Source organism: Sparus aurata, chromosome 20, assembly GCF_900880675.1.
Source record: "Sparus aurata chromosome 20, fSpaAur1.1, whole genome shotgun sequence".
NCBI classification, from domain to species: Eukaryota; Metazoa; Chordata; class Actinopteri; order Spariformes; family Sparidae; genus Sparus; species Sparus aurata.
The window spans coordinates 16,084,365-16,110,603 of record NC_044206.1 but is presented as its reverse complement, the minus strand read 5'-3'; the positions used below and the strand labels follow the sequence as shown (position 1 = coordinate 16,110,603).

The 26,239-nt window shown below is 40.5% G+C and overlaps 1 protein-coding gene across 1 annotated transcript; it reads right to left on the bottom strand.

The window, feature by feature from the left end:
- Positions 1 to 1,314: 1,314 nt before the first annotated feature.
- Positions 1,315 to 26,239, bottom strand: itgb3b (integrin beta 3b). The gene is made up of 15 exons (XM_030400327.1): positions 26,058 to 26,239; positions 24,861 to 24,946; positions 23,956 to 24,160; positions 23,604 to 23,856; positions 21,518 to 21,680; positions 21,166 to 21,327; positions 19,637 to 19,732; positions 17,940 to 18,029; positions 17,279 to 17,413; positions 15,445 to 15,889; positions 9,158 to 9,380; positions 8,967 to 9,067; positions 8,163 to 8,282; positions 4,178 to 4,344; positions 1,315 to 2,796 (listed from the first exon to the last, which is right to left on the bottom strand). Exons 1-15 carry the CDS (start codon positions 26,122 to 26,124, stop codon positions 2,728 to 2,730), a joined length of 2,382 nt encoding a protein of 793 aa, XP_030256187.1. The 5' UTR covers positions 26,125 to 26,239; the 3' UTR covers positions 1,315 to 2,727.

Sequence of the window (26,239 nt, the reverse complement as noted above, 5' to 3'; positions counted from 1 at the left end):
GTTTTTTTTTTCTGTCATTATATCTGGTCATTTGACTTTTTTTTTTTTCTTCTTCTTTTTTTAAATTATTTTTATTTAGTTTTCGCCATTAATTTAGGCTGCAACATAAACTCGGTCTTTCATTACATCTGTGGCCCTGTCTTCTTCGAGATAATTATATCAGTTTAGTTTTCTAATTTGGACGAGCACTGTTCAATCCAATTATGTTAGATTGTGCATGTATGATAGATTCTACATGGTTAAATTTAATCTTCAATAAGCTCCAACTCCCACACAGTTAACCTGAGGCCAAGTATATTCAGGAGATCACTGGCAGCGATTGAATCTACAGCTCTGAGGTACCTGATTCCATTTTCACCTACGTTAAGTGTTAAGCGTACCACATTTGGGATGCAAATATTACATTTATTCAATTACTTTAGTTATTACTAAGCTTGTAGATTGAACGCTGTTACAGAACCAAAGCAGCACATCATTAAATTAATTTATTTTTACCAGCAATCCGCAGTTCAATATCCAATGCAATAATCAGCCAAATACTTAATCGGCCGACCCAGTGTACAGTTTACACATTCATGTAAATATGTATTTTCTTTCTTTTACTGGTCCTTTTTAATACTTAAGTTTATTTAAGACCAGATATGTTAGTACTTTTACTCAAGTATTATTGGAAGGTGTGACTTTAACTTTCACCAAAGTAATATTTTAACATGATGTCTTCACTTTGAAGTATGACTTCATTTAAAGGAGGGCTGGCCAGAGTGTTTGCTTTTGTGGCGTGGCCCACCAAATCTAAGTTTTGGCCCTCCATGGAAAAAAGTTTGGGCACCCCTATCTTAAAGTGTGCTGTTCACCATGTAGTTGGTGTTAAATGGGTGTCGAGATGTGTACAGCTTTCATTTGTCCGTCCAACAAGAGCTCAACGAGAGTCATTCAGTTGGGCCCTACAGTTTAGTGGGGACGATGATAAGGTTACAACACACTTGCTTGTATCAGGTAGCATGTGCTAAACACACACAATCAATTCAGAACTGATGATTTACACTTAATGTGTAGCATGAATTCTGTTGTATTCACTATTAACTCACAGTATACATATAGTTATACATCAATCACTGTGGTAAATCTCCAGTCACTGTTGAAAGGTCCGCTCACTGGAACCTGTTGAGATGCCTTATTGTTTAAAGTTTAGGACAGATCATCCTCGTACTCAAATTGTCTCTTAAACTTCAGAAACTTCAGAAATCACATAAATGTTTTTAGAAGTATCAGTTCCTGAAGTTTAACTTAAACTTAAAGCAAAAATCAAGAGGCTAAGGTCATCCCAAGCGTGGGAACTTCCAAAAGGAGATTTTATTGAACCAAATCTGTTTTTGTGTTGATATTTTCCACAACATGCTGTGCAGGTTATGTCCAGGAGATGGAGGCAGAGTGTTGCAGACCGGAGGCGTTGCACACTTGAGTTGGAGTCATCGGAAGCAGCTCTATAGTTTATATGTCACATATCTTACTGTTATCATTTTCAAACAAGCAGTCATAATCTATCATTCTGTGATGTGCGATTTGTAGTGATGAAGGTTGGTTTTTAACTTATACATCCTTGCTGCCATCAGTTTGATAAAAAGGTTGCACTGGCAGAAATGTAACGATGTAAGAAACCACAACCCAGGTTGTCTGTCATAACTTTCATGATGCCCCAGTTTAAAAAATGAAACAAGCTTTAAATGCTTAAAACAAAAACACAACAGAAATTGGTCACGTATACCTTAAAAACATAATAACAGAATATAAATACCTTCACATTTGCTTAACATAAACAAAATTCCCTAAAGAGTCAGTAATTCTTAAACAAATGTCTTGAGATCTAACATCTGAAATCATCTGAACTCGTTGTTTTAGTCCAGCCTTTACCTTTCACACCTCCAAACTGCACACCCTGTTTGTGGTTGCAAGGTTATCAGAAAGAATGACTCAACAGTGACATTTCAGTTTTCAGTAAATTAACAGTTTACTCCAAACCACCTCCGCAGCACGTCACTCGACTGAATTAGACAGTTTTATCTCGTCACAGTCAGAACACAGTACCACAAACAGGAAATCCCAACATCGTGCCCAGGAAATGACATTTTGTTCTTCGACTGACTGTCAGGATTAGTTCACCCAGATCACGTTTATTTATATGCGTTCCCTCTTCGTATCCAGTCGTGTGAAAATGATCTTGTGGCCAATATTTTCCGTCGATACTAATTTAGAATTGCAAAACTATAAGAACCACCCACAGCGAAGTATCCGAGACATTAAAAGGAATGTTACAGTTTACAAGGAATGTTACAGAGTTGTCAAAGAATAATCTTCATGACTTCGAGACAACATGTTGGAAAATAAATTAAAAAAAAACTATATAAATGGCCGGATATTGTGAACAGGGGTAAATCTGTAAATGTTTTTTTTTTCTTTCTTTTTTTTGTGATTTGGGTAAACCTGCACAACACAAGAGTTCTTTGTCCATCACACATCATAAAAACATTATCTCATTTAACAGTGTAGTATACATGGATGTTTTATGACAAAATCCCTGACAAAATGTGTCCTCAGAATCATTTCTACATATTTACAAACACAAATAATTATTAATTATTGCCTTGTGACAGTAGAGGCCTGCACATGATTCGGTGCCTTCCTAAAAAGGACGGTATGAGTCCATTATTTCATCGTCGTTCAGTAGCATCAGTCTTTTCCTCTGTATGTGATGTTCGTAAAGGTAGATGTCGCTCCTTTGTAGAGAGGATTGTGCCCCTGTTAGGCAAATACACAAATAGAGACAGTAAGTTAAATGTCATATTGAAAACATTCTTATGTCAACAAATCATTCTTTTTAAAGTACAGTAATACATCTACAGAGCTTGTAGAAAGGTGCAGAATAAACATCTCTTTTCCCTAAAAACATTATTATGATTTTGAAATTCATGGTTTAAAAATGTTTGTGGAGTTAGACGTGATTATTTTGTTTATTTCTCTGTGTGTGAACTCTGACGGTTGGTTCCAGCTTCTGACGAGGTTTGTGAGCCAATAGCGTGACACCGTTGGTATCACGTGGCACCCTTGTTTCCTCAGCATCAAGATTCTTGGTAGTTTAGAAAATACCGACACATTAAAGATCTGGGAGATTGCATAACAGATCAATTAAAGTACGTAATTAAAATATCTACTTCATTTCAGTACCTACACGTGAAACTCATCCTGTCTAACCTTAGATTTTGGACTTATTCACCTGAATGTGTGGCCTTTATTATGACTCCTGTTACTCACAGAGCATCTTAAAACTACTGTGATACTTTGCGGTTTCAGACCTTTGGGGATTTGGGTGTGCTTTTGAGGCCACAAAGAGGCCTATTACCAGTAAAGGCCAATTAACGTTGGCTAATTCAAACCCAGCCCTTCCGTTGGCTGCCTTTTGTTCTGCTGGGAGCAGCAGCATGCCGCACAAATAATAAAAAACATCTTCAGAAAAACGGGAGCGAGAGCCTGAGTGTGTGGCCTCTTGTATGTGTGTAAAGGTGAAGGTATGACTGAATGTGTGCTCCATGAATCCAAGTCTGTACCTAGATTCTTACACTGTAAAAAAAATGTTCATTTTATGGACATTTTTTTAAATGTCCAGTTTAAAATAACATAAAAAATCTGTGAATAACTATAACATTTCCATTTATTTACAGAAATATATTTTTTTTCTTCATGTAAACAATACATTCACAATGCTTTTTTATGATTGAAAATGTTAAATTCAAGGTTAATACCATGATTACAATTATTCAGCTCGATAAAATGGGTGACAATCACCATTATCTAGTATATTTATGGAATTCGAGGCCTGGTTATGTGTCATTTTACAGTGTTTAACCATATCTAAAGATAATTTACTTGTTTTTATACGTGTTAATGTCCTTAATAAAACATTAAAGGACAACATTTAAAAAAATCTCAATTAAGGCCAAATGCTAAAATGTGTATTTAATCTATATAAAATAACTGTGCTTTTACAACATTCATATTCTGTTGTTTTACTGTATTTTTATGGCGCCCCCTGCTGCTAGAATATGACCCTTTTTACTATTAGAAGCTCTTGTTTAGAAACCCTTTGTTTCTTTACAGTGTAGTGTTTAACACATCCACTGACCGTGTCCCACTTGGCACGGGCTCGTTCCTCCTCAAATTTGGCGAACTCCCGTCTGTCGTGGATGGTGACCAGCAGCTTCCAGATAAGCAGAGCGGCCAAGCCAAGGAACAAGATCGCACCCGCCACCGACAGAAGCACCACTAAAACATCAGGACCCTTGGGGCAGTCTGGATGGCAGGAGGAAGAGATAAAGGGTGAGTAAAGTGCACACAGAGAAGAAGATAAGACCGGGCATAGGCCAGAGGAAGTCCAATTTCATATCCCTGCTTCCTCCCTTTCTCCTCCTTCACTCAAACAGATATGATATTGCTTTTGTTGCAATTCAATCCTTGCTAAATGCCAAGACCTCTCAGAAGCAGAAGACACCGTCATGCTTGTAATGTGGCATTAAATCAGACTGGTAAAGGGATGCAAGAGAAGGAGGCTGGTGAACAGAGGGCAATGGGACTTTTAAGAGCAGAGAGTAGGATGGGCTGCAGTGGAAAATAGTAACCTCTCACAGCCAGGCCACAAATCTCCCGTCCCTCACTGTGGTCTGGAAAACTCAATAGGAATTTGATTTGCAAAGTTTCAAGAAAGCCGTACAATAAATGACTGACAGTGTTCTCTTTCATACAGTCATTAAAGATGAAGCCCTCCTACACTCGACTGAAATAACAAATTGCTTAGCTGCGCACTCCTCCTGGTCATATTTCCCATCATTAGTCGTTCCGGAAAACTTTCTCCCAAATGAACCACTAAATATGTTTCTCAATATGAGCCTGAGAGGAGCAGAAGGCCGTGCACAGTTGAATCACTCTTGATTTTGTGTCTCCAACATCTAGTTTAAATAGTTGTTTGAAGGGGTTCGGGAGGTTTCAAGTGGAAACAAATGACATCTCAACACTCTCATTAATTCACTGATTGTTTTGGTCTTTAGTTTTGAGGCTTAATGGATTATAAACAGATGTTTTTCTAGCAAGAAGTTAGATGTGGACGTTATTTTCTCGGTCAAGCATTTTACTCTGAATAATTGGGGCTGCTCTAGTGCTAACAATTTGGATGATTTAATTTGAGAGATTCTTTAGACCAGCGACCATCCGATTACTAGATAACCTGCTCTGTTGAGCTACAGCCGCCCAAAATAACAGTTGTCTGGTCCAGCCCCATCGAAACTGTCCTGATGAAGCAAATTAGCTGATTAGCTAGCTAAGATGATCAATAGCTATCAGAGCAATTGTTGCTACTTGTCAAATTCATCCTCAAAACAAATAGGGGGCAGCCAGAATCACCAGAATAACTGCTTACTGCTGCTATCTGTAGCTGCCGTTAGCTAGTTACCTCAAATAGACACGCAGCTAGCAGTCAAGACAGGGAACTCCGAGCACCGGCTAAGTGTTGGCTGGCACAGCAGCTCTGGACTGGACTGCTCTTTTTCCCGTTACAATCTGCTCACATATGGCCTATAAAAGTGATTATATAATTCATAGCTACAAATTGTTACACAGAGACCCTTTAAGTTGATACCTCAAATTTTGTTGTCTATTTACTAGGGGTGTAAAGATTCACAGATTCGAATCACTAACCATTTTTAACGTTAAAGATGCCCTGATTGTAAATTTATGTATCGGTTGACAGAAGCATTGCTGCTAAATTTGCAGAGCGTCTCTCAACTCTCGTAAAAGGTTAAAGTTCACGCCAGATTCTCACGAGAGTAACAACTCCGACACTGTTTACACTGCACCAGCTAATCTGGAATCTAAAGTTTGGAAGAGATTTAGATTTTATGAGGTGGGACATTTGGACAAAAGTCTGGCCATATGTAAGGTCTGTAGAACAGCTATTAAGTACAGCGGTAGCACGACAAATCTGCAAACTCACCTGGTGAGACGGCATGGAGAAAACTATGCGGGCGACGAGGAGTTTGTGGATGCTAACGTTAGTAACGTTACAGCTAGCACAAGCAAGAACACGCAAGACAACGACATGCTATTAAAGACTTTTTCCAGCCACAACTTAGCCACAACTCGGCAAGGTGCAGGGTAATCACGGCATCTATAGCCCTTTTTTATTTTGAAGGACCTTCAGCGTGGTTGAGAGGGATGGCTTTCGAGACATGGTAAGGTAAGCAATGCCACTTTTATAGAATTGCTTATTTTAATTTATAATGGAAAATAAATGTCTACATTAAACAAATATTAAAAACTGTATCAGACTGCATCGTGTCGTATCGAATCGCATCGTTCCGTATTTAAAATGTGTCGTCCCTGTATCGTATCGTAGCCCATGTATCTAGATGCGTATCGAATCATTTTATGAGGGAGAGATGCACACCCCTACTATTTACACATCCAGCAGACACTGAGCAACATTAGCATTCATTTGGAGTCATCTTTTTGGACCTGATGAATTTAACTTTTTACTTTCCTTTTAGCTCTGTTTTTGGTCTCCACCCACTTCTGAGAGCTCTTTAGCAGCGAAATGCTCCACTGTGTCTTCTTGCTAGCTGCCAACTGTGCCAATAGCGAAACAAAACAGTAAAGATGTGGGCCGGGAAACCAAAACAACTAGCTGAAAGTTGCTAGTTGTTTGTCTAACACTGTAGAGCTGAGAGGAGCGATGGTTTGTCATCTTGATCGTTCTTAATATAACAAAATATTCATCATAGCTGACACAGACTTGAGGTGCTTTAGGGGTGTTTAAAATCATTGCTCCCCTTTTCTATTTGCGTGCACAGTCTGGCAACAATTTCCTTATTGTTGGGGGAAAAACGTCCTACCTTAACACATCTAACAACCGACAGCCATCTGGTCCATATGTGTGTGCTTGTATGCACATACGTATGTGGATAGTAGCATCGGATAACATGGTGGTGCAACCAAGGTGAACTTTTACTGCCGACATCAAAGCTTCGCTCCTCTTCCTCTCTCCTCGTTCCTTCTCTTCCTCCGTTTCCTGCTCTTCAGCTAACCTTCGTGATCCCTGTAACTGCTGTCAGTGTGGCTTATATATAAATAATGTCACGTTGGTGCTACACACTTGTGAATTATAAAAATGCACTCAACTTTGACTGTTTGCATCTTCCTCTCCACCATTCTTTTTCTCCTTTGTAACACAGCTTCATGTCATCTCTATCCCCTTCTTTTGCTTACTTAGTCTCCCCTCTCTCCCTCTCCCTCTTTCCTCTGGAGGATATGTAGAGTCAGCGGGTTCCGAGGGGACCAGGGCAGCTGTTTACAACCCTGTTTGACACCGCGGGGCGCACCGTGTTCAAGGCAAATTTCGGCGTGCTCCTCTGCTACCCAGTTGTGCCTAAATTAAACGCACACATTCATTAAAGGCAGGCCCAGGAACAGACTTTCTCTGCGGGCACTCGTGGTCATTAAAAGGCTGTTTTACCGCCCCACACTCTTTCTATTTGGCCACTTAACAAGCAGATGAAGGGCATGCGGCAGGGAAGTGACAACTTGTACTCGGGTGAAGAAACAACACACTGATTTCACAGGGCTAGAATGTTTTTTTCTAGAAATATGAGTTGACGGATGCATTTTGGGGTTGTATATTTTAATCTTGTTTTATGTTCAGTACTTGCATTTACTGTTAATCTCTAACACTTTAACCATATTTGTAAGTTGCTGCCCTTCAAGTGGTATTTACTGATATTCTAACTACTTGCGGGCAGTGAAACAAGCTGTAAACACAACAATGTCAAATGCTTGTATAAAATTGTTACATGTAAGCAAACAGTTAACGAGGTTAATGAGTGCAGAAACAGGCAGTTAAGCCAAAACAATGAGCTGAAAGACTCTATAACGCCCTGTAGAGCTTATGAAAACTCTAGAATTTGGTGCTACTCCTCCACAGGCTTGATACTCATGGCAACACACCGCTTTCACATTACCATGGTGTTATTTGATGCATTGTTAAAATCTAAATTATTGATTAATGCTGCTTTAAATATTTGCTTGTTAGGTCACGTTTTTTATGTTGCATGAATCTCTCTTACCTGGCTCCTTGATGACAAACAAGATGGACTTGCCGCTGGCGTCCTCAAAGTACTGGAAACGCTCCACGCAGTCATTCTCGTCTTTGTAAGTGCAATTCACAGCGTTTGTATCGTGGAGCACTGCGAGGAAATTAAGAGAACATGGTTCATCAATGAGTGAAACATTTATCTCTTTTCTTGTTTTTGGTGTGATGGATACCTTAAAATCATTGATTTGTAATTCTGTAAACGCTCATCTTGATGTCCATGCAGAAACTCTGACAAACTTTGAGGGAATTCACACATTGTTAATATAATTTAAAAGGTATTTTTAAGTGAGTTTCTAATGAGTCAGCCTTTATAAACAGCTTAGTTTGTTTAGCTTTATTAATGGTAGACAAATTGTTTACTACTGCTTCAGCAATCAGTTATAGTCTTGTTCTTCTTACTCTCTGACTTTTGATATAATAATCACACTCTTCCTCTTTGAAATGAAAAGTTTAATTAATAAAGTATAATATGTGCCATTGGTCTGGTAGGACCAGTAGCTTATGGCAAAAGTTTGCCAACATTAGGGTAAGTATTATCTAATTACTGAGTCATTTTGTTGACTTTTATGTTACTTCTCGCGTTACGCTTCTCTTATAGTAGTAAAATGTGTCATTATCATTTTAATGTCACAAGTTGACACTGTTGTTGCTGATCAGGAACACTTAACACTGGATGACTTCTCATAAATCTGTTAATGAATCTTCCATTAATAAAGCCACTACTTACAACTGGGTGCCTTTCAAGAAAGTGTTTTTTTGTAGCTGCGAGTCTCACCTATTTCATCCACCAGCACAATCTCATCCTTGCAGATGCGAGAGCAGGTGTTGTCCTCAAACAGTTTGCCCCTCTTGAAGTGCTTACACTCCACACACTCCCTTTAAGAAGCAAAAACACCAGTCAGGCCATCAGCACATTCAGAATCGTTTTCCGAACACCAAATATGACGTCTCTGTGTGCAGACTCACTTCTTCATGGTGCAGGCATCAGGGCAGGTGGGACACTTGTCACATGTGGCACCGTAGGCACCGGGCTGGGTGCACTCACAGGCCCCGCACACACACTGGCCTCTCCCGCTGCACAACAAGCCCAGGTTGGACATGCAGGTGTCAGTGCGTCTGGAGCAGTTGCAGTTTTCACCCTGCCAGTCTGGTGCACACTGACAGAAGCCACAGTTACAGACGCCATGACCTGCGAGAGGAGGAAAAAACAGTGAGGCAAGAACACAACTATTTATAACTTGAACACTGATTTCACAACAAAATAGTTTCATTTGTACTTTGTTTATTGGCATACATTAAATGTTCCAAAGATGGAGGGGTGTAATATGAAATAAAACATCAAAATAGGAAGTGAACAAACAATAAAGGAGGAGGACTCGGTGCCTGTGCGGAAACAAGGGTGTGGTGTTAGCTGGCACAGAGGGAGGGAATGGGGCTGGAGTGCTTCGTGGTTGACATGATTGTAATTCTAATTGTTGTGCTTGAGTTTGAAAGGCTGACATGAGTTACAATAACATGATAAGAAAGTGTGAACTCTTTAACATACAGTTTTCTCTTTTTTTGTTGTATATTTGCTTGTCAAATGTTTCCAACAATGTTCAAACCAAGAAAAAAAAATCCCTAATCTCATTCAAACTAACAGTGTGTTTCTTTGGTTCCAGGAGAAGGTCAGAGGGTGAGGGAGGGAGTTTGCAAATGTGACTAAACGTAATGTTGAATTAGGTGGGCAGTCACTTCTGATACTGCAATACCGTCATGAATGTTTTTGCATATTATAAATACTGTGCTTTATAGTGGCTGTGGTAACATGCAGCTAGAGGGCTCAACACTTACTCATAGAAATGGCGTTATATCCAGTAACTATTGTTTTCCGCGCTGACGCCGACTTCGGTAACACAAACATGTGGGAGGTACGCAAAGCACCAATACTTCTCTGCTGTCATCTGCAAGAGCCGACACAATAGTTTTCATTTTCTACTCCCATTATCCAAGGAAGTTAAGACCCCGTGGAGTTTCTTTGTGATAGAAATATCCCTACAACAACTGGAAAACTCTTAAAGGCTATGTGTGCCAACCAATTCACTTTGGACAGCTTTCAAGGGCCAACATCCATCATTATCAAGTTCAAACTTCAAAGCTGCAAGTTTTGACATTGCTGTATGTTATTTTTATTTTGCAGGCTAACCTGTTGAACTTAACGTTAGCACGCCCCATAGCTATGATACGATACGATACGATATGATACGATACGATATGATATATAAATCTTAAGCCTCATTTGAAGCCGATTTCATAACCACAGTAGAAGTTTAGATGTTTAGGAAACTGTTTTTCCACATTGCTTAATTCCTACGATTCCACGCTACTTACATTTTTTGTTTTGCACCAGATATTACACCCTGTGTATTCAAGAATTCCACACTTACACCATCATATATATATATTTTAAGGGCTTCATGATTCCCAAAAATTATATTATGTACTGTCATGAACAGCAGCCTGACACACAGTTTATCTTCAGAAAATTCGGGAACTCCACTGGAGTCTAAAGTGAAACTCTCACCAAAATGCAACCTACGCTTTTTTTGTGAGTGTATATGAGTCAAACCTTCGTGTAAAGGCATAATTACAACAAAAGAGGCACTTTTACAATTTACTGTATTTTCGTTTTCGGGTCAAACTTTAACTCACCTCCATGTTAAGTCACATTCGGAAATAGACACTTCTCACTGGCAGGAAGGCGGCGAGCGGAGGAAACATCTGCTAACGTGAGTTGTCCAAAAACTCTCTTTTTAGTAAACTCTGTGTACACTAACAATGTTCTCAATGCTCGTGTTCATGTGTAGAGACCCTGGTGATACTACGAGCAAAGTTTCACGTTGTGTCGAGCCTTCTTAGTGTTTTAAAAATAGCGCTATCGTCAATTTGCCCCTAGCACTCCCATTTCAAATGAGTTTGACCCGAAAACATAAATCTTAAAAGTGCCTCTTTCGTCGTAATTATGCTTTTACACGAAGTTTGACTCATATACATTCACAAAAAGAGCCCATTTTGGCAAGAGTTTCACTTTAAAGCAATGTCCTGTGGGATTTAACAAATTTCTGCTGGTCAGCATGAGCTTGTGATGACTGACCGTGGCTTGTTAAGAGGTTTTGAGTGATTTACCACAAGCGTGTGTCATAGGACTCACTGTATTTTTCGGTTGCCATGACATATTTTAAAGGAAAAAGTTCAAAGGAAAAATCTACTCGCCTCTATGATGACGAAAAGTAGGGTCAAGTTTCCTTGTCCATAAAACATTTCCGGAGCTTAACAGCAAAACAGCGACCCAGCATTCTTTAAAAAAGTAAATGAAAACCTGCAAAAAAACTAACAAAACACAAACATTAAATGACTCCATGTAGCCTGTATGGTGTAATCCAAGTGTTTGAAAGCTGAGAGATCCCAAATTGATTTGAGAGATGGGTTGCGCGCTAACACTTTTAGCTTAGCAGCTACAGTGAGGATTCGGGCTTAAAACAATTGCCCATCTACTTCAGCTGTTAAGGAGAATGCTGCAATGCTGTTGTGCTGTAAAGCTCCACAAATGTTTTGTAGACCATGAAACTTCACCCGCCTTTTAATCGACATGAGGGTGACTACATAATGACTGAATTTTCATTTTTGGGTGGACTTGCTCTTTAACTGTATTTGCAAAACTATCTATCATGCACCTTTGCCACGCTGGCTAAAGTCAAGGTAGCATGACAAGGCAAACAATGTTTTCACATCTTTTCCAAATGTATATCAATTCATGTGTAGCCTCCAATTCTTCAACATGAAAAACTATTGTTAAGAGCTGCTCAGACATTTTGTAGCCCTGGAAGTCTGGGAAGAAGAAGTGGTAAGTCATGTTTCTGCAACTGTTCGAGACTTAAAAACCCATTTCATTGTGTGCTCTGTGGTGTCTGGGCTTTATTTTATTTTCTGCTGCATGATTCATTGTCTGTGTGTGTGTGTGTGTGTGTGTGTGTGTGTGTGAATTTGAGCGCATTGGTTTGTTGTCACTCCATGTACAGATGTGTGATGTGCGTGGGGTGCATACCAAGAAGAGAGTGACAATGCAGAAAACACTGCGGTCTATCGCTGCAAAACAATGCCCAGATAAACAATGCGACAGGAAGCTGCTCGTTACAGTCCCTCTGGATAAAGGATGAGCCATGAACAAACTGTCATGACTGCTTGACCACAGGACCGCTGCCTTTTAATTTAACCATACTGCCAGGGAAAAACACAAGACTGTGGTCCCCACTCTGAATAAGGTATTTCAAGACAACAGCAGACCATGTTTTACACACACGAGCTCGCAGAACATTTCTAGCTCTTCCCTTTTCTGACCAAACATGGGTTTTATTTTTAGCCTCATTACACCACACTAGCCAATGAGTAAGCACAAAGGTATTTTCATGTTAATCTATGGGCTCTGGGGAATACAGCAAAACATTTCTTTTGTGAGAGTAGTGGGGTGCAGGCAGGGGGTTTAGTGATACGTAAGATCGGGTGATGTGATGGAGCTGGAAGCACGAGAGCAGCCCTGTGCCAAAACGGTGCGTTATGTAGGCTAATCAACAATGCTTGGTTAAAAATAGAAATCAAACAGTCTCAATAGCAGTTCATTCTATAAACTGCGACTCCAAGATTCTGGACTCTTGGCACTTAATGGTAGCAATGTTGTCTTTTTCTTCCTATTCTGTCTCAAGATGTTGATGAGGAGAACCATACCACTCACCCTGAAAAGAAAATAAGAATTGTATTTTTCCTCTTACATTAGTGCTATTAATCCAAGTAGATTTTAGTGTTAGTTTTGGAGAGATCTGCCTTCTCTCGAATACAATGGAGGTCGATCGGACTCGGCTTGTGGTGCTCAAAAAGGCCCCCAAAAACGTACATATTGAAAACACACCAGCAATGTCTCTTTCTAGAAATCCCGTATAGATGAAGGATTCCTTCTGCAGGGTGATACGGTCGACGGTGGTGGTTTGGTTGAGCTCTATCTTTAGCTAGCTTAGTTAGCCACCCTTCCATCCGTGAGTAGTTGCAAGCTTCCTTCTGAACAAAGACTGTTGGTTGAAAGAAAATAGTTCCTCCATGAAACTGCTCACAACAACGTCTGTGGATTATCTTGAGTGACCGGGTCATGATTTCTGGAATGACACATTGGTGTTGTTTTGTTTTTTTTAGTTCCATCTAGTTCCATTACATTCAAGAGATGGTAGACATTGCTAATATTGCTAATATCAGACTTTTAAAGATACCTTACGTTAGTAGCAGTTTGTGAAGACTTCTGTTGTTCTTTATGCCAAGTAGGACATATTGCAGCTGTGAAAGCTCGATACTGTTTTTTTTTTAAATCACTCAACAGCTTTTCACACTCTGCAGCTCATAATCAGGGTCCGATAAACCATCCCCAAAATGTCCAACTATTCCTCTTGATCGTCAGGTATTAAATGAGATTGGGAAGAAAAATGGACTTCCTTGAGTCAGGTCTTGATCTTGTGAAAGTCTTTTTTATGGCACGCTGAATCCAAGGACAAGTAATCCTCCTGTTGCTCTGCTTTGGTAGACTTGACATAACTTCTGCCAGTACTGAGGGCATATTAACTGTGGTTAGAAATAGACTGACAGCATTGTTATGAATTATGAACACCTACTTTACACAGGTAATCCTGGACTGAAAAGTGGCTCATAAGATGTCACCTATAAACAAAGCCGAGTCAAAACTCTTAACAATTACGTAACACACACTCATTACAACTGTTTAAAAATCCCAACCACAACTAAAAGACTTGCACAAAAAGCGAGAGTCCCCTCTGACCGGAGAAAGCGCCCGTCAAACCTGAAAAAGCTTTCTTTGTGCACGAATCCTCTTGAACTCGGTCGTACAAAAGCTCGCCCCGACTGACACAAACATACAACCTGAGCTTACGCTCACACACAATGTGCACACAGCGCACCCTGTGTTTATTGTGACTGGAGCCCATGTCCTGGGCAGAGAGGAGAGTTGTTATTGTAAGTAATTCTTCCCAGATGAGGTGGGTGGCAAGTCAGTGGGGTGATGGGGGCTGCCAACCCCACGGCAAACTTACATACGATCTCTGAAACTCTACCACAGACATGCAAAATGATCATGATAGTCAGTGGGCCATTTTAACCTCACTCGCCTCTGAATAGTGCCCAACCTCACATTGATGATAAGAGTCCAGGAAGTTACCGCATCCAAGACAAATACAATCTAGTTCAACTCCCACTGAACCACAATGTCTCATTTTTCCACTTAATTTCTTTCAGACAAATAGGAAATAATGTCTTAATAAGTGCACTTTAGAGATGTAGATGTTGATTTAACCTTAACAGGAGCAGACCATTCCCGCCATGCTAAATTAATCTAAGTTGAGCTAACTGGCTTTAGTAGTGTGTTAACAGTCATACCAATCTTCTTATCATACTTTTAGCGTGGAAACAAACAAGCAATTTCATTACACAATGTTTCTGACAGAAAAATGCCCAATGAAACAGCCCCCAAGACAAATATATTCAATGTATAGTGAGGTAAAACGCGAAAAGCAGCCTTGACCCCTGACGAAATTGCTGTCAATAGAGCTGCAACGATTAATCAGTTAGTCAACATTAAAATTCATCTGCAACTTTTATTAGCTGATACTTGAGTCTTTTTTATTTAAAAAATAAAGGCAACATCCTCTTGTTCCAGCTTCTCCAATGTGAAGATTTGGTGGTTTCAAATCCTCACATTCTGGGTTTAGATTGTTGGTCGCACAAAAAAGACATTTTAAGACTTGGACCTTGCCGCCTTGGACAAATCACTGTTTCAGCCCCTGTCATTCATCTTTACTCAAGAAAATGAAAGTCTTTCTCATTTCTCACTTTTGGGATCTTCACTCCTGTATATCAACATGACTGCAGCAGCAATCCACTGCATTAAACAACCGCAGGTGCCGATGAAAAAAAATGATGTGCCTCAGGCACACATTTTCGTGGATGAGGTAATGTTTATTCAACATTACTTCCCTCATCACTCTCTGACTCTTCTCTGGAAGTTAAAGCAACTCTATAAACTCATTACCTTGAGTAAGATGAAGAATGCTTCTGGTCTGAACATTGAACATTTTGGATCACAACTCCAGCAACAAGTACACAACTCAACAAAATATCTAAGTCAGGTTCCGTATCATATCTTTAAGCTAATAAGGTCTTACCTGAGCACAGCTCCCCCTTGAAGCGCAGGCAGTTGAAGTCATCACACTCACATAGCTTTCCCCACACTTTCCCAAAGTCACTGCTGTGGCACACACACTGGCCGCACACACACTCTCCGCGGCCGCTGCAGATTGCAGACTGAGGTCCTCCAGAGCCCGTAGGTCCACTGCAGCGGTCCTGCTCTGTGGGGTTGTAGTCGCCCTCGGCGCACTCACAGTGTGACCCTAGGCGACCTGGGTGGCACTGGCAGATGCCGCACTCGTAGGTGCCATTGCCGTAGTGACATTTGGGGCTATCCGGCTGGGCTTTGTTCTGGCACCTGCAGTCGCACTCAAAGGTGACAGTGATGGAGAGGGAGTCCTTGAAGCCCACAGGTTTAATGATGAAGGTTTTCTTCTTTTCTCTGGGGCAACCGCGAGCTCTGGCCTCCACGCTGAAGGAGACCTGGGTGACAGAAGGGAATTTAAATTGTAACATGTCAAATTTAGCCTCAAACATTTTTGGCCCTTGAATGTTTGGTGTTTTTTTAAGGTGAAGAATGTCTTTATTCAGATGTAACCACATACCTGGTTTGGCCAAGACTGTCTTACTGCACCAGATGTTTGTGATAATATCTACACACTTACACACATACAGCCACACTCCGTCAAACTGATGGAGTTCCTATATCACCCTGGTGTAGATTACATGTTATAAGAGCCCTTTAATGGCTCAGTTAATGCTCAAGCTCAAGTTGTGGGCACCGTCTAATCACTGTCAGTGGAAACAGCACAAAGACATGACACGAGGAATGCCTCCATATGCACTTAGTCAAAGTAATTGTTCATTCAGCATTGCATCTAAATCTGGTAATTGTCCAAAAGTGGGCTGTTACCACATCTGGAGAGACAGCCATATATGGCAAAAAATAAGAGGAGCTGAGCGAGAGAGAAAGAAAAGAAATGTGTGGAGGCCAAGAAATGTCACCTGGAGTGAGGAGAGAACGGGAAAGGAGCCAAAGAAGCTGTGATAAAGAAAAAATGCAAATAAAGAAACAAAGAGAACACTTGAGGCAGGCAGTTCTGAAGCACAGAACGACCAGAAACGTCAACCGAGATCTGATTCACTGTTTTTCCAACATCTGCTTTTTGACGCCACGAGATAAATGGGGGAAATCACAAAAAAGACGTGTAGATAGCAGCAAGAAGGGAAATGGAAAGAGACCAAGACGAAGGTGAAAAATAGTATGTGGAACTTACATGTTATTTTTACAGTGAAGACATGATTATGGACATTAGTTCCTTGATACATGATGTAATCCCAAGAGACAGGACATGTTGGCTTAGGGTGAAGGATTTTGTACAAGGGTTGATAATACTGAGTTGATAATATTGTTTTCTTACGCATTTAGCCTACTGAGTTCTTAAAACTCAATCTCTTGAAGCACTGCATCTGCTCAATGAGATGCTGTTGTGTTATTTTATACTTGTGCAGCGATCAGTCTTGTTACACAATGGTTCTAGAAAATGAACGTAAGAAAGGAACTAAACTGGGAACAAGGTGACTCATCAATTTTTCTTCCTTATCATGGGGGAATAATTGTTGAAGGCTGAATGTGAGAGGTGTTGTTGGGACAAATGGTTCCTACATTTGTATCTCTGACTAAGTGACAAATGTAATAGGGACATAAATTAATAATTCTCTTTAAAGTTTTGTCCAATACGCCTTTTTGAAAAACTAGGTTCAAGCCACAGGAAATTTTTGGTTTAGCTACTCCCACGTTTTTCCACATAACCAGACCTGAGAGAGACAAAAGTAGCAGCACATGCCAAACAAAGGAGGACGTGGACTGACCGTGTCTCCTATGTTGAGCCCAGAGCAGGACTTGAGACCAGGGATGACCTCTCCCTTCAGACAGGTGGCGTTGAAGGACAGGGAGAGCTCCTCTGGGACGCCTTGAAGCTCCAGCTCCACCTTGGAACGGATTTTCTGGCAACACCAAAGAGGAATAACATTGCGACACATAAACATGGAGAGACAAGTGTATGGACACCGTTCGCGAGGGAAAAGTTGCATGTCAGCTTTAAAAAAATGTGGTCCCATCAGATCAGTACAATTGAATTGACTGCCTGGCTGTTACAGAGGACTTCAACGCGAGGGATTATAATGTTTTTTTACAAGTGCTTTTTAAATAATTTCCCTTTGCCAGTCTGTGTTAATGACACTCAATTTCCTAAAACCTAATTACAGGTAAGCAAACAGTCATTTTCAGCTCATTCACCTGCTCTCGACATAATAAACAGTGAAACTCAGCCAGCAGTCGTCCACATTTGGTCAGCTTCACACCTCGGCCACTGTGGAATTTCTACTGAGACTTTGGCTCAACTGTTGCGCGTGACTCAGACGCTGTGGGTGTGTGTCAGCAAACACATGTCATCCCCTGAAACACTGTCTAGTCTGGTGTGTGTGTGTGTGTGTGTGTGTGTGTGTGTGTGTGTGTGTGTGCAACACTTGCCTCGTAGGCCTTCTTTATGAGCTGAATAACATTGCCCGAGTCGTTGGACAGTACTCCGACCGCGGTGCCAGGAATTAGGTCACTGTAGTTCTACAAAACAGAGAGAGAGAGAGAGAGACTGGAAGACTGTTGTCATCCTACACACACAGGGAAACTATTTATAAACCATTAATAATCAAAAAATGGCTCATTAGTTGCTAAATTATATTAAAAAAACACCCCTAAATACCTGCCAACATTGTTAAAAGGTCATGAAATTGGTCTTATTATTATCATGATATTTTTGCTGATTATAAATGAATTCTACAGGGTTTTTGTCGATGAAATGTTTGACCACATGTTACGTCATTAGTTCCAGATGATATAATAATGCGTCATTACACTATCCAGCGATTTAAAGCATTAATAGATTTTATAAATTAGGCCTTTTTGATGGAGAATGTCCACATGTTTTTCTTTGTTACCCAGTTAAAACAAACAGTTAATGTATGGAAAAGTACAAAAAGGGAAGCTGACAGCAGTTAATCTGACCATCACGTTGTACTGAGTGATGGACTGTAACGAAGTGCATTTACTCAAGTACTGTACTTAAAAGTGCTATGCGAGAATTAGCCCCTTGCTGCTGTCATCTCAGAAGCTCAGTTAGTCGTGCAGCTAACTAATGATCTAGGGGCTAGCTGGTTAGCATGCTAATGTCAATACAGAGATTTCCTTGACATAATGTAAAAACTGTTGTTTATTTACAGTCTGTTGATCATTTTAGTTCATTATTTTATTGTTTTACATGCTTTGTACTTCCACTCCACTAGATGTCCAAGGCAAATATTTGGTGAGCAGTTACAGGCTGCATCAGAGCTAAAGTAGTGCATGTTTAAATTCATTTATATTATCAGAAAGTAATCAGCATTACTCAAGTACTAGTCAGATGGGTGACTTCACTCTTACCAAAGGAGTGTATTTAACACAATATCAATTTACAAAGAAGTAAGTTAGTTATAAACAAGTAGTTAACAAAATATCTATATTTTTACTCAGGGTGGGAAATTACTTATTATAATTACTCAAACTCCTGAATTTGGAGTTTGACTAGCCTAATTTTAATACCAGTTTTACTTGTAATTGAGTAATATTTCAGTAATGTAACTGTATTCATACTGCTTTTATTCAAGTATGATTTTCTGGAACATTATCAACACTGGTCACACTGGTTTCATTGGTTTCATGGTATGAGGTAGTTGTGAGAATTGTTCCAAATGTTTAATGTCAGATGATCCACAAAAAATGGTGTGGAAACACCCTAAAAAAAGCAGAAGTGTGTCTCACCCTTCCTCTCGCCTGCTCACTGCTCCTAAATGTTTGACCAGTTTAACTTGATGAAAAATAATCATCTGAAATATATTTCTCATTTTCTAGTAAATATTTCCTTTAACATTTTGTTGTAAGAGTGTTTCTGGTTTTGGAAAAACTGAGCTTGTGTTTTGCCATGTCTGAGCAGTGTATAGCAGTGATTAATTTCAAGTTTGCATTCTTCCAGTGCAGTATCCAAGAATCTCTGTTCGAAACCAGTGAGGTTTGGAGGACTTGAGCGAAAACGCTACAGTATGTTCAAGCTGAGATGATTACCCACTGGGATTTGTTGTCTTCTCAATTTCACTCAAAGAACATTTACTCTTTATAAAACAGAATAAAAGGCTGACCTGGTACAGACGCAGCACAGGGTTGGTGACGGCAAAGATGAGATTGATGTTGTTCTCCGACATCTTCTCTGTGATCAGGGCTAGAGATGGGTAATCCTGTGGGGTCAAACCAGACAGTGTGGTTAGCACATGCTAACATAAACACTGAAACAGAGGTGTAGCAACCTTTTCAAAAGTGCGGGGGATGGATATGGTGGTGGTGGTGGTGTTTTTTTTAAAAACAATTTGGGGGGGGGGCTGGTATGTAACACTGTTACTGTGATGATAAATGACACTTAAATATTGAATCTGTGTCTATAATAACCACACCCTGACATGTAAATGTGACATCTGTCTTGATTCATCTAGTTTAACTTAAAATATGGACAATTGACTGCATAATATATGAATCAGAATAATAATAATAATAATAATAATAAACAATATATATGCTGCATATTTATAATAGATGCCTACTGCAACTGTACTTTTTTACCATTAAATGTTATTTTATACATTATCATATTCTATAATGTTCTGTCATGGAGTACATCACTTCACTGCTAACAGAAAAGAAAGCAGGTCACTGCCAGTTGCAGCTTCTTATCGTGAACTGCAGTCTTTGTTAATTTTTTGTCATGATTGTTATTATTAGTACCCATCAAAAAATGTTAGGATGTGGTTATTATAGACATATTCAATATTTAACTGTCATGTATCATCACAGTAACAGCGTTACATACATTAGCAGCTGTAAACCCATAAAAACATTATAAAACACATCATGTGGTCCCCTTTAAACACTGGGTGGAGGTGTATATTTTGGTAAATAACCGCCGGTTCCAAATAAATGCAGAGTCTAATTTATTTTGAAAAAACATCACGTAAAACAAAACAAACACTGCACGTTTTTCTTCTTCGTCTTTTTCACGTGTTGTGCCCAGAAGGATGCCAGAGAATTCACAGAGAAGCTGGCGAAGTTTGTGACATTTTCATCCGGGATTTTTGTGAGGAGGGAATTAAACGCCTGTCCCAAATAAACGCCTGGTCTGTTAAGTGATTGAAACAAATAAACGCCCGGCTATTATTTGGTATTTTACGGTAGTTCTCGCATCATCAGCACGAGCTGAACAATAAATCTAACACAGCAAGAGAGGCGGGACTTAACGCAGAACAGCCAACCATCAGCCGGTCAGTCCCAAAGCTGGTGTCATGTTTGAAGCAGCAACAGGAGAGGGAGGGGGAGAGGAGGCAGCTGCAGCGAGCGCAGACACAGAGCGACCAGGGAAACTGAGCGACCGTAGAGAGGCGTTTGTGCAAAACTGCGGATAAACGGCAGAAAAAGTGTGGATGTTGAACCGTCTCACCGGGAAAAGTGTGGGTGTTAAAACACCCACATCCCTCACGGGTGCGACGCCCCTGCACTGAAACGTTCCATTTCACAGTCCTGTATATTTAAACAAACTCTTTCATTCTCTCTGTTTCTCTCTCGCGGTGTTGCTGTCTCCTGGCTGCAGCACACCGAACACACCCTTGCAGCACACACTAACCATGGTGGTAGACATGCTGTACATATTTTCTGAGTTCAGGTGGCACATCCCGTCGTTGGGCTGCACGATCCCAGCGAGACGACCATCCAGAGCCACGTGAGTCTTAGCATCGGAGGTGAAGATCAGAAGGTGGGAAGCACCGGGCCGCCAACCGATCTGCTCCTGAATCCATCAAACCATGTGACAGGGAAATGAAAGAAGGTTAACTTAAACAGCGATTTGAATTGCATCATCCTCTTCCTATGGACATCCTGATATATTAGAGTCTGTGCGTGACAGAAGAAGACTGTAAAACAATGTATATGAGGCAGTGAGTGTGTGTGTGTGGGGCACATGCAGTCCCTGTCGCCACCTTGCACACAGCAGCCTGGATGATGGCATCAAAGCCTCCCTCCGGGGCGTCACGGTTCCTGGACACCATCTGCTTCTTCACTTCCTCTGTGAAGCGACTCACCTCCTCCGTCAGGGACAGAACGTGTTTGTAGCCAAACTGTGGCAGGCAGGTGGTGTTGATGCTGTCAAAGGAACACAGATCAGCTGATCAATCATCTGAATATCTGTTTATATTGCTGAAAAATGATTGAATAATTGTATCGATTATCAAAATAGTCAGGAATAAGGGGCTAACGTTTTCTCAGTGGACTGATTGTTGCACCTCCAGAGGGGAACATGAATGTCTGCAGCAAATCTGAGGCAGCCTCTCAAAGAAAATCCAGCTCAACTTCATGATGACACCGGTGGAAAAGTTCGAGGAACCCCAAAGTTATTGGGAATAATTTACCGGCCACCATGAATGTATTCGAATCTTACAACAATCCAACCAAAAGCTGTTGAGATATTTCAGCGTGGACCAAAGTGGAGAATCAACCAACAGGCCTTAGAGTTATTTCTCCTGCTCATCTTTAAACAAATGTTAGTTTCCCAAATGTTTACGCTTGATTAAAAGGCTCTCCTGTGCTGCCAGTGGCTCTGTCTCTCTCTCTCTGCGCTGCACATTGGCGGATTAAAATTCTCCCCTTGTCTTATCTTTTATCCAAACATTCCTGCAGGCTAGACCTCAGCAGACTGTGTATATGCGGGAAAGTAAAAATGCCCCCCAAGAGACCCTAAACCACCAAATTAGCTTTTTGGTTGTTTTTTTTTTTGGAGCCTTTGGGTGGGGTTGGGGCAGTTTGCATTGGGACACTCTTAGTCCCTGGGTAGATTACCTGTGGCTGATTCAGAGCAGCTGACCAAGCACTTTGGGAGCCACTGTAAGCCTTTAACAAGTGCTGTGACTCTGAGTCTGCCTGCATTTTTACTGTGCAACGCTGTGTTTAATGGTGTCCTCACAAAAAATGACATCATCCGCGTAATGAAGCTACTTCCCACATGCAGACACAAACAACCTCTGAAATCAACACCCATAGGTGCGTATTAGGAATGTAGAGCATTGTCAGAATGCAGCCTCTAAAAGAACTTTCCATGACATACAGGTCTGGATTGAGTTTAGGAACTTATGTTGGCCGATCTTGAAGTTCTTGTCGTCATTCAGTGTGACTAACTTTTGACTTTAAAGGAATAGTCCCACACGTTTTTGCATTCTTACTATGAAGTAGATGAGACGATCAACACCCCTCTTGTTGGTAAGTGATTAAACAGTCCACTTTTTATTACTGATGACTCAAAATGAGCTACACAAGCAAACAAGACATGTAACAAGACTGGTGATTTCTGTCTAGTCTTTCTTAACGCCTGTGTCATTGTTTGGGTTTTTCATTTCCTGTTTTATTTTGTAGATCATACCCTCACGTGTCTTGCCGTAACTTTTCATTTCCTGCCTTTGTCTTTTTCCCCGCCCCTTTTTACGTGTTCGCCTGTGTTTCATTTTTCCATTAGTCCACACTTAATGAGACATTAGATTATCATCTGACAGAGGAAGTTTCACTTTAAACAGGTTGTAATTGTCACAATAAATTGTTGTTTAATCTAATTTGTTTAAGAAGACTTTTGTCTCATCTGTATTAAAAAGTTGAATTACATTAATAATAGCAGGATCATTTACATTATATGGGCTGCAACTAACAATTAATTACATTTTTGATTATTCTGCTGATGATTTTCACAATTAATTATGTCATTCAGTCTTTAAACAGTCAAAAAGTTGTGAAAAATCACAATTTTCCCGAGCTCAAGGTGATGTTCTTTTCTCCACCAGTCCAAAACTGAATTTATTATCGTAGATGATGAAGAAAAGCAGAAGCAAATCCTCACATTTATCCTGAAGAAACAATTAATCATTTATCTGAATAGTTGGAATTAACTTTTTCTCCATTGATTAATCAACTAATCGTTTGAGCTCTGTACATTATTGTCCAATAATGGTTGAATAATACAATGTTGATGACGGCAGCAGTTCGACGAGGGTTCAAATACAGTATAAAGCACCTTTCTTTTACCTGTAGCAGGGGTTCCTCACAGCCTCTTCAGGGGAGATGTACATGTAAGGCGAGACTGGCTTGTCAACAAAAGCTCCAAAGCCCATACGGAGGTTGCTGGTGGTCTCGGTCATCGCTTCAGCCAGGCCTTTGCCCAGCGTCCTCAGACGGGTGAGGTCGTCATTCATGGAGTAGGAGAGATCCATGAGGTAGTAGAGATCCACTGGGTAGCCCTCTACCTGACGCACCTTCACTGTGAAGCGCTTGGCATCATCTAGGCAAATGGTATACAGAGAAATAAGGTGTTTTAATATCAAAGGTATGACTATCTTCACTCAGATGGTGCTCATATTAAACTCATGGTAGACCCTACCTGGCCTGAGGGTGATTTGTAGTTTCTGGGGCTTGATCTGAGTGACGTCTTGCGTGGCCCCCGCCGCCTTGTTGCTGAGGGGCCGGTCCTCGATCACCTGCAGTTTGCTCGACGGAGACTCCAAACCCGACGGCGCACAGCCCGCCTCCACCAGGTTACTCTTCAGATCACAGCGGGAAGACGTGGCAACACCCTGGCCAAAGTCCTGACAGAAGAGGCAGGATATTCAACACAGAAGAGCAGTTTTCCGGCATCCTCTTCGCTGGTTTGGAGGCACTTAAATTTGTTAAAAAATTTAGCGAAGTGGTTGTTTATTTAGAGAACTCCCATCTGGAACAAAGCTGTGTCGAGAGAAAAGGGGCATGTTGGATTTATTTGAAGGCTGAATCGTAGCAGGGATGACCAGAACATTGTGACTTTTATAAAAAAAAAAAAATCATCTCCTTGAAGATTTTTTTCTCTCTAGAATTGAAGATAGATACCACTTGAGAAGAAGAGTGCTCCTGAACGTGTCGGAAGTCTCACAGGCTGTAGTCACCCTGGGAAAATTTCGCACTTGAGTGAAAGTTTGAGGATGTTGACACCCAGAGTTTAACGATATCAAATCCCAGTGCTCGCTAAGTGTGAACCAGAAAATATGACTACATCCTCATGCAGTCGCACAAGCTCAGTCATTGTTTCAAACGTGCCAGGAATCCACCCAAAACAGAACAACAAAAGAAAAAAAAAGGCACTATAACATCCATTCACACGTGAACTCATAAACAGGGGATGTGTCTACATGCATTCTTCACCGCCAGTCGCCAGATTACTCTGCTAATGAGGGGATCTGTGCAGTACCACCCTGCACCTGGCAGAAAAGCTCACTGCCCGAATGAAGTGAAGTTGAAAAAAAAGGAACCCACCTCCTGGAAGCACCACGCGCAGCTGGGGTGCACAGCCAGACACTGCTTACATGTGCTGGCCCCTCTGGAGGTGCAGACGTTTGAACCTGCGAAAGTACAGATATTCTTTACTGATGAGGGTCAGTTTATAAATGGTGTTAGTGTAGTAATGTATTCTCTGCGTATATACAGCGAGAATGCCGACAGCTAACCTGCTGAAAATGCAGAAATGGGAATTTAATTCCACTACACTGCTGAAAAAGCTGTGAGTCAAACTGCGTTAGCAGAGAAGCTGGGAAATGAAATGCATTGTGAGAAAAGATGGGAGGCAAGTTTAAATTTGAACCATAATCCTGTCAGGTATGAAAGTAAAACACATACATGCAGTGAACAGGTGGTGTAGGAGGTGGTTGTGAACTACACTGATACTTTATCAGGGTCGATACTGATTACAAGAAATCAAAGAGACTGAAAACGGATATTTGGGACCAATATCAATTTTCATTAAAAATCAAATCAAAAAGTACAATTTACTCACATACTGTATTTGAGTAATTTGATCTTTTGCTACGTTATAGTTCCTCTCCACTGCATAGTAAATGTAGCTACTAGTTACTTTCCAGATTCAGATAATTCAGTGCTTGTAGGCTTTTAATAGTGATGTGTTACTTATCAGATATTGTTGTGGGCGGGATATTATGAATGAGGGTGTTGCATCGGGGCCAAATTATTACTTTCTTTTTTAAAAAATTGTTTATTTTATCGTCAATCTGACAGACAAATCACTGAATATGAAAAATCTGAAAAATGCTGACTATCAGCCGATAATCGACCAGGGCTGATAATTAGTGATATCTGAATATTGGTTATTTTTTCAGCAAATACAGAGAAAAAGAGAAAAGTTAGATCTAAGAATTAGATCATTTTGGCCCAATTAAACCCATTTTGGGGGGGTTTAAAGTTTTGGCTAACACAAACTTTTTATTCTATACACATAATTTGTCTTTGTGCATGTCCTCACTGTCACAACTTTCAATACTGTTACTAAAATACAAGAAAAAAAAACATGAAAATTTCTGAAAAAACATATTGAGAAGATATGTTGGGAATTCATAATTTCCTGTAAGAGTTCCTAAGAATGCACCCTGTGTCCTCCTCGTCAACATTTGCTACACGGACAAAACATAAGAACAGCAGAGAAAGAGAGAGATGACCTACCACCAACTCCTGTTATTCCAGTAAAGATCAGGATCCATAAAATCCTTCCGGCCGGGAGAGCACCCATCCTGGTGCGGGCTCTCTCTCTCTCTGTGAGCAGGACCGCCGAACTCCGCTGTGAGCGCAGGCACGAAAACAAGAGACAAGAAAAACGTTTTCTTGCAAGTGAAAATCGACACAAC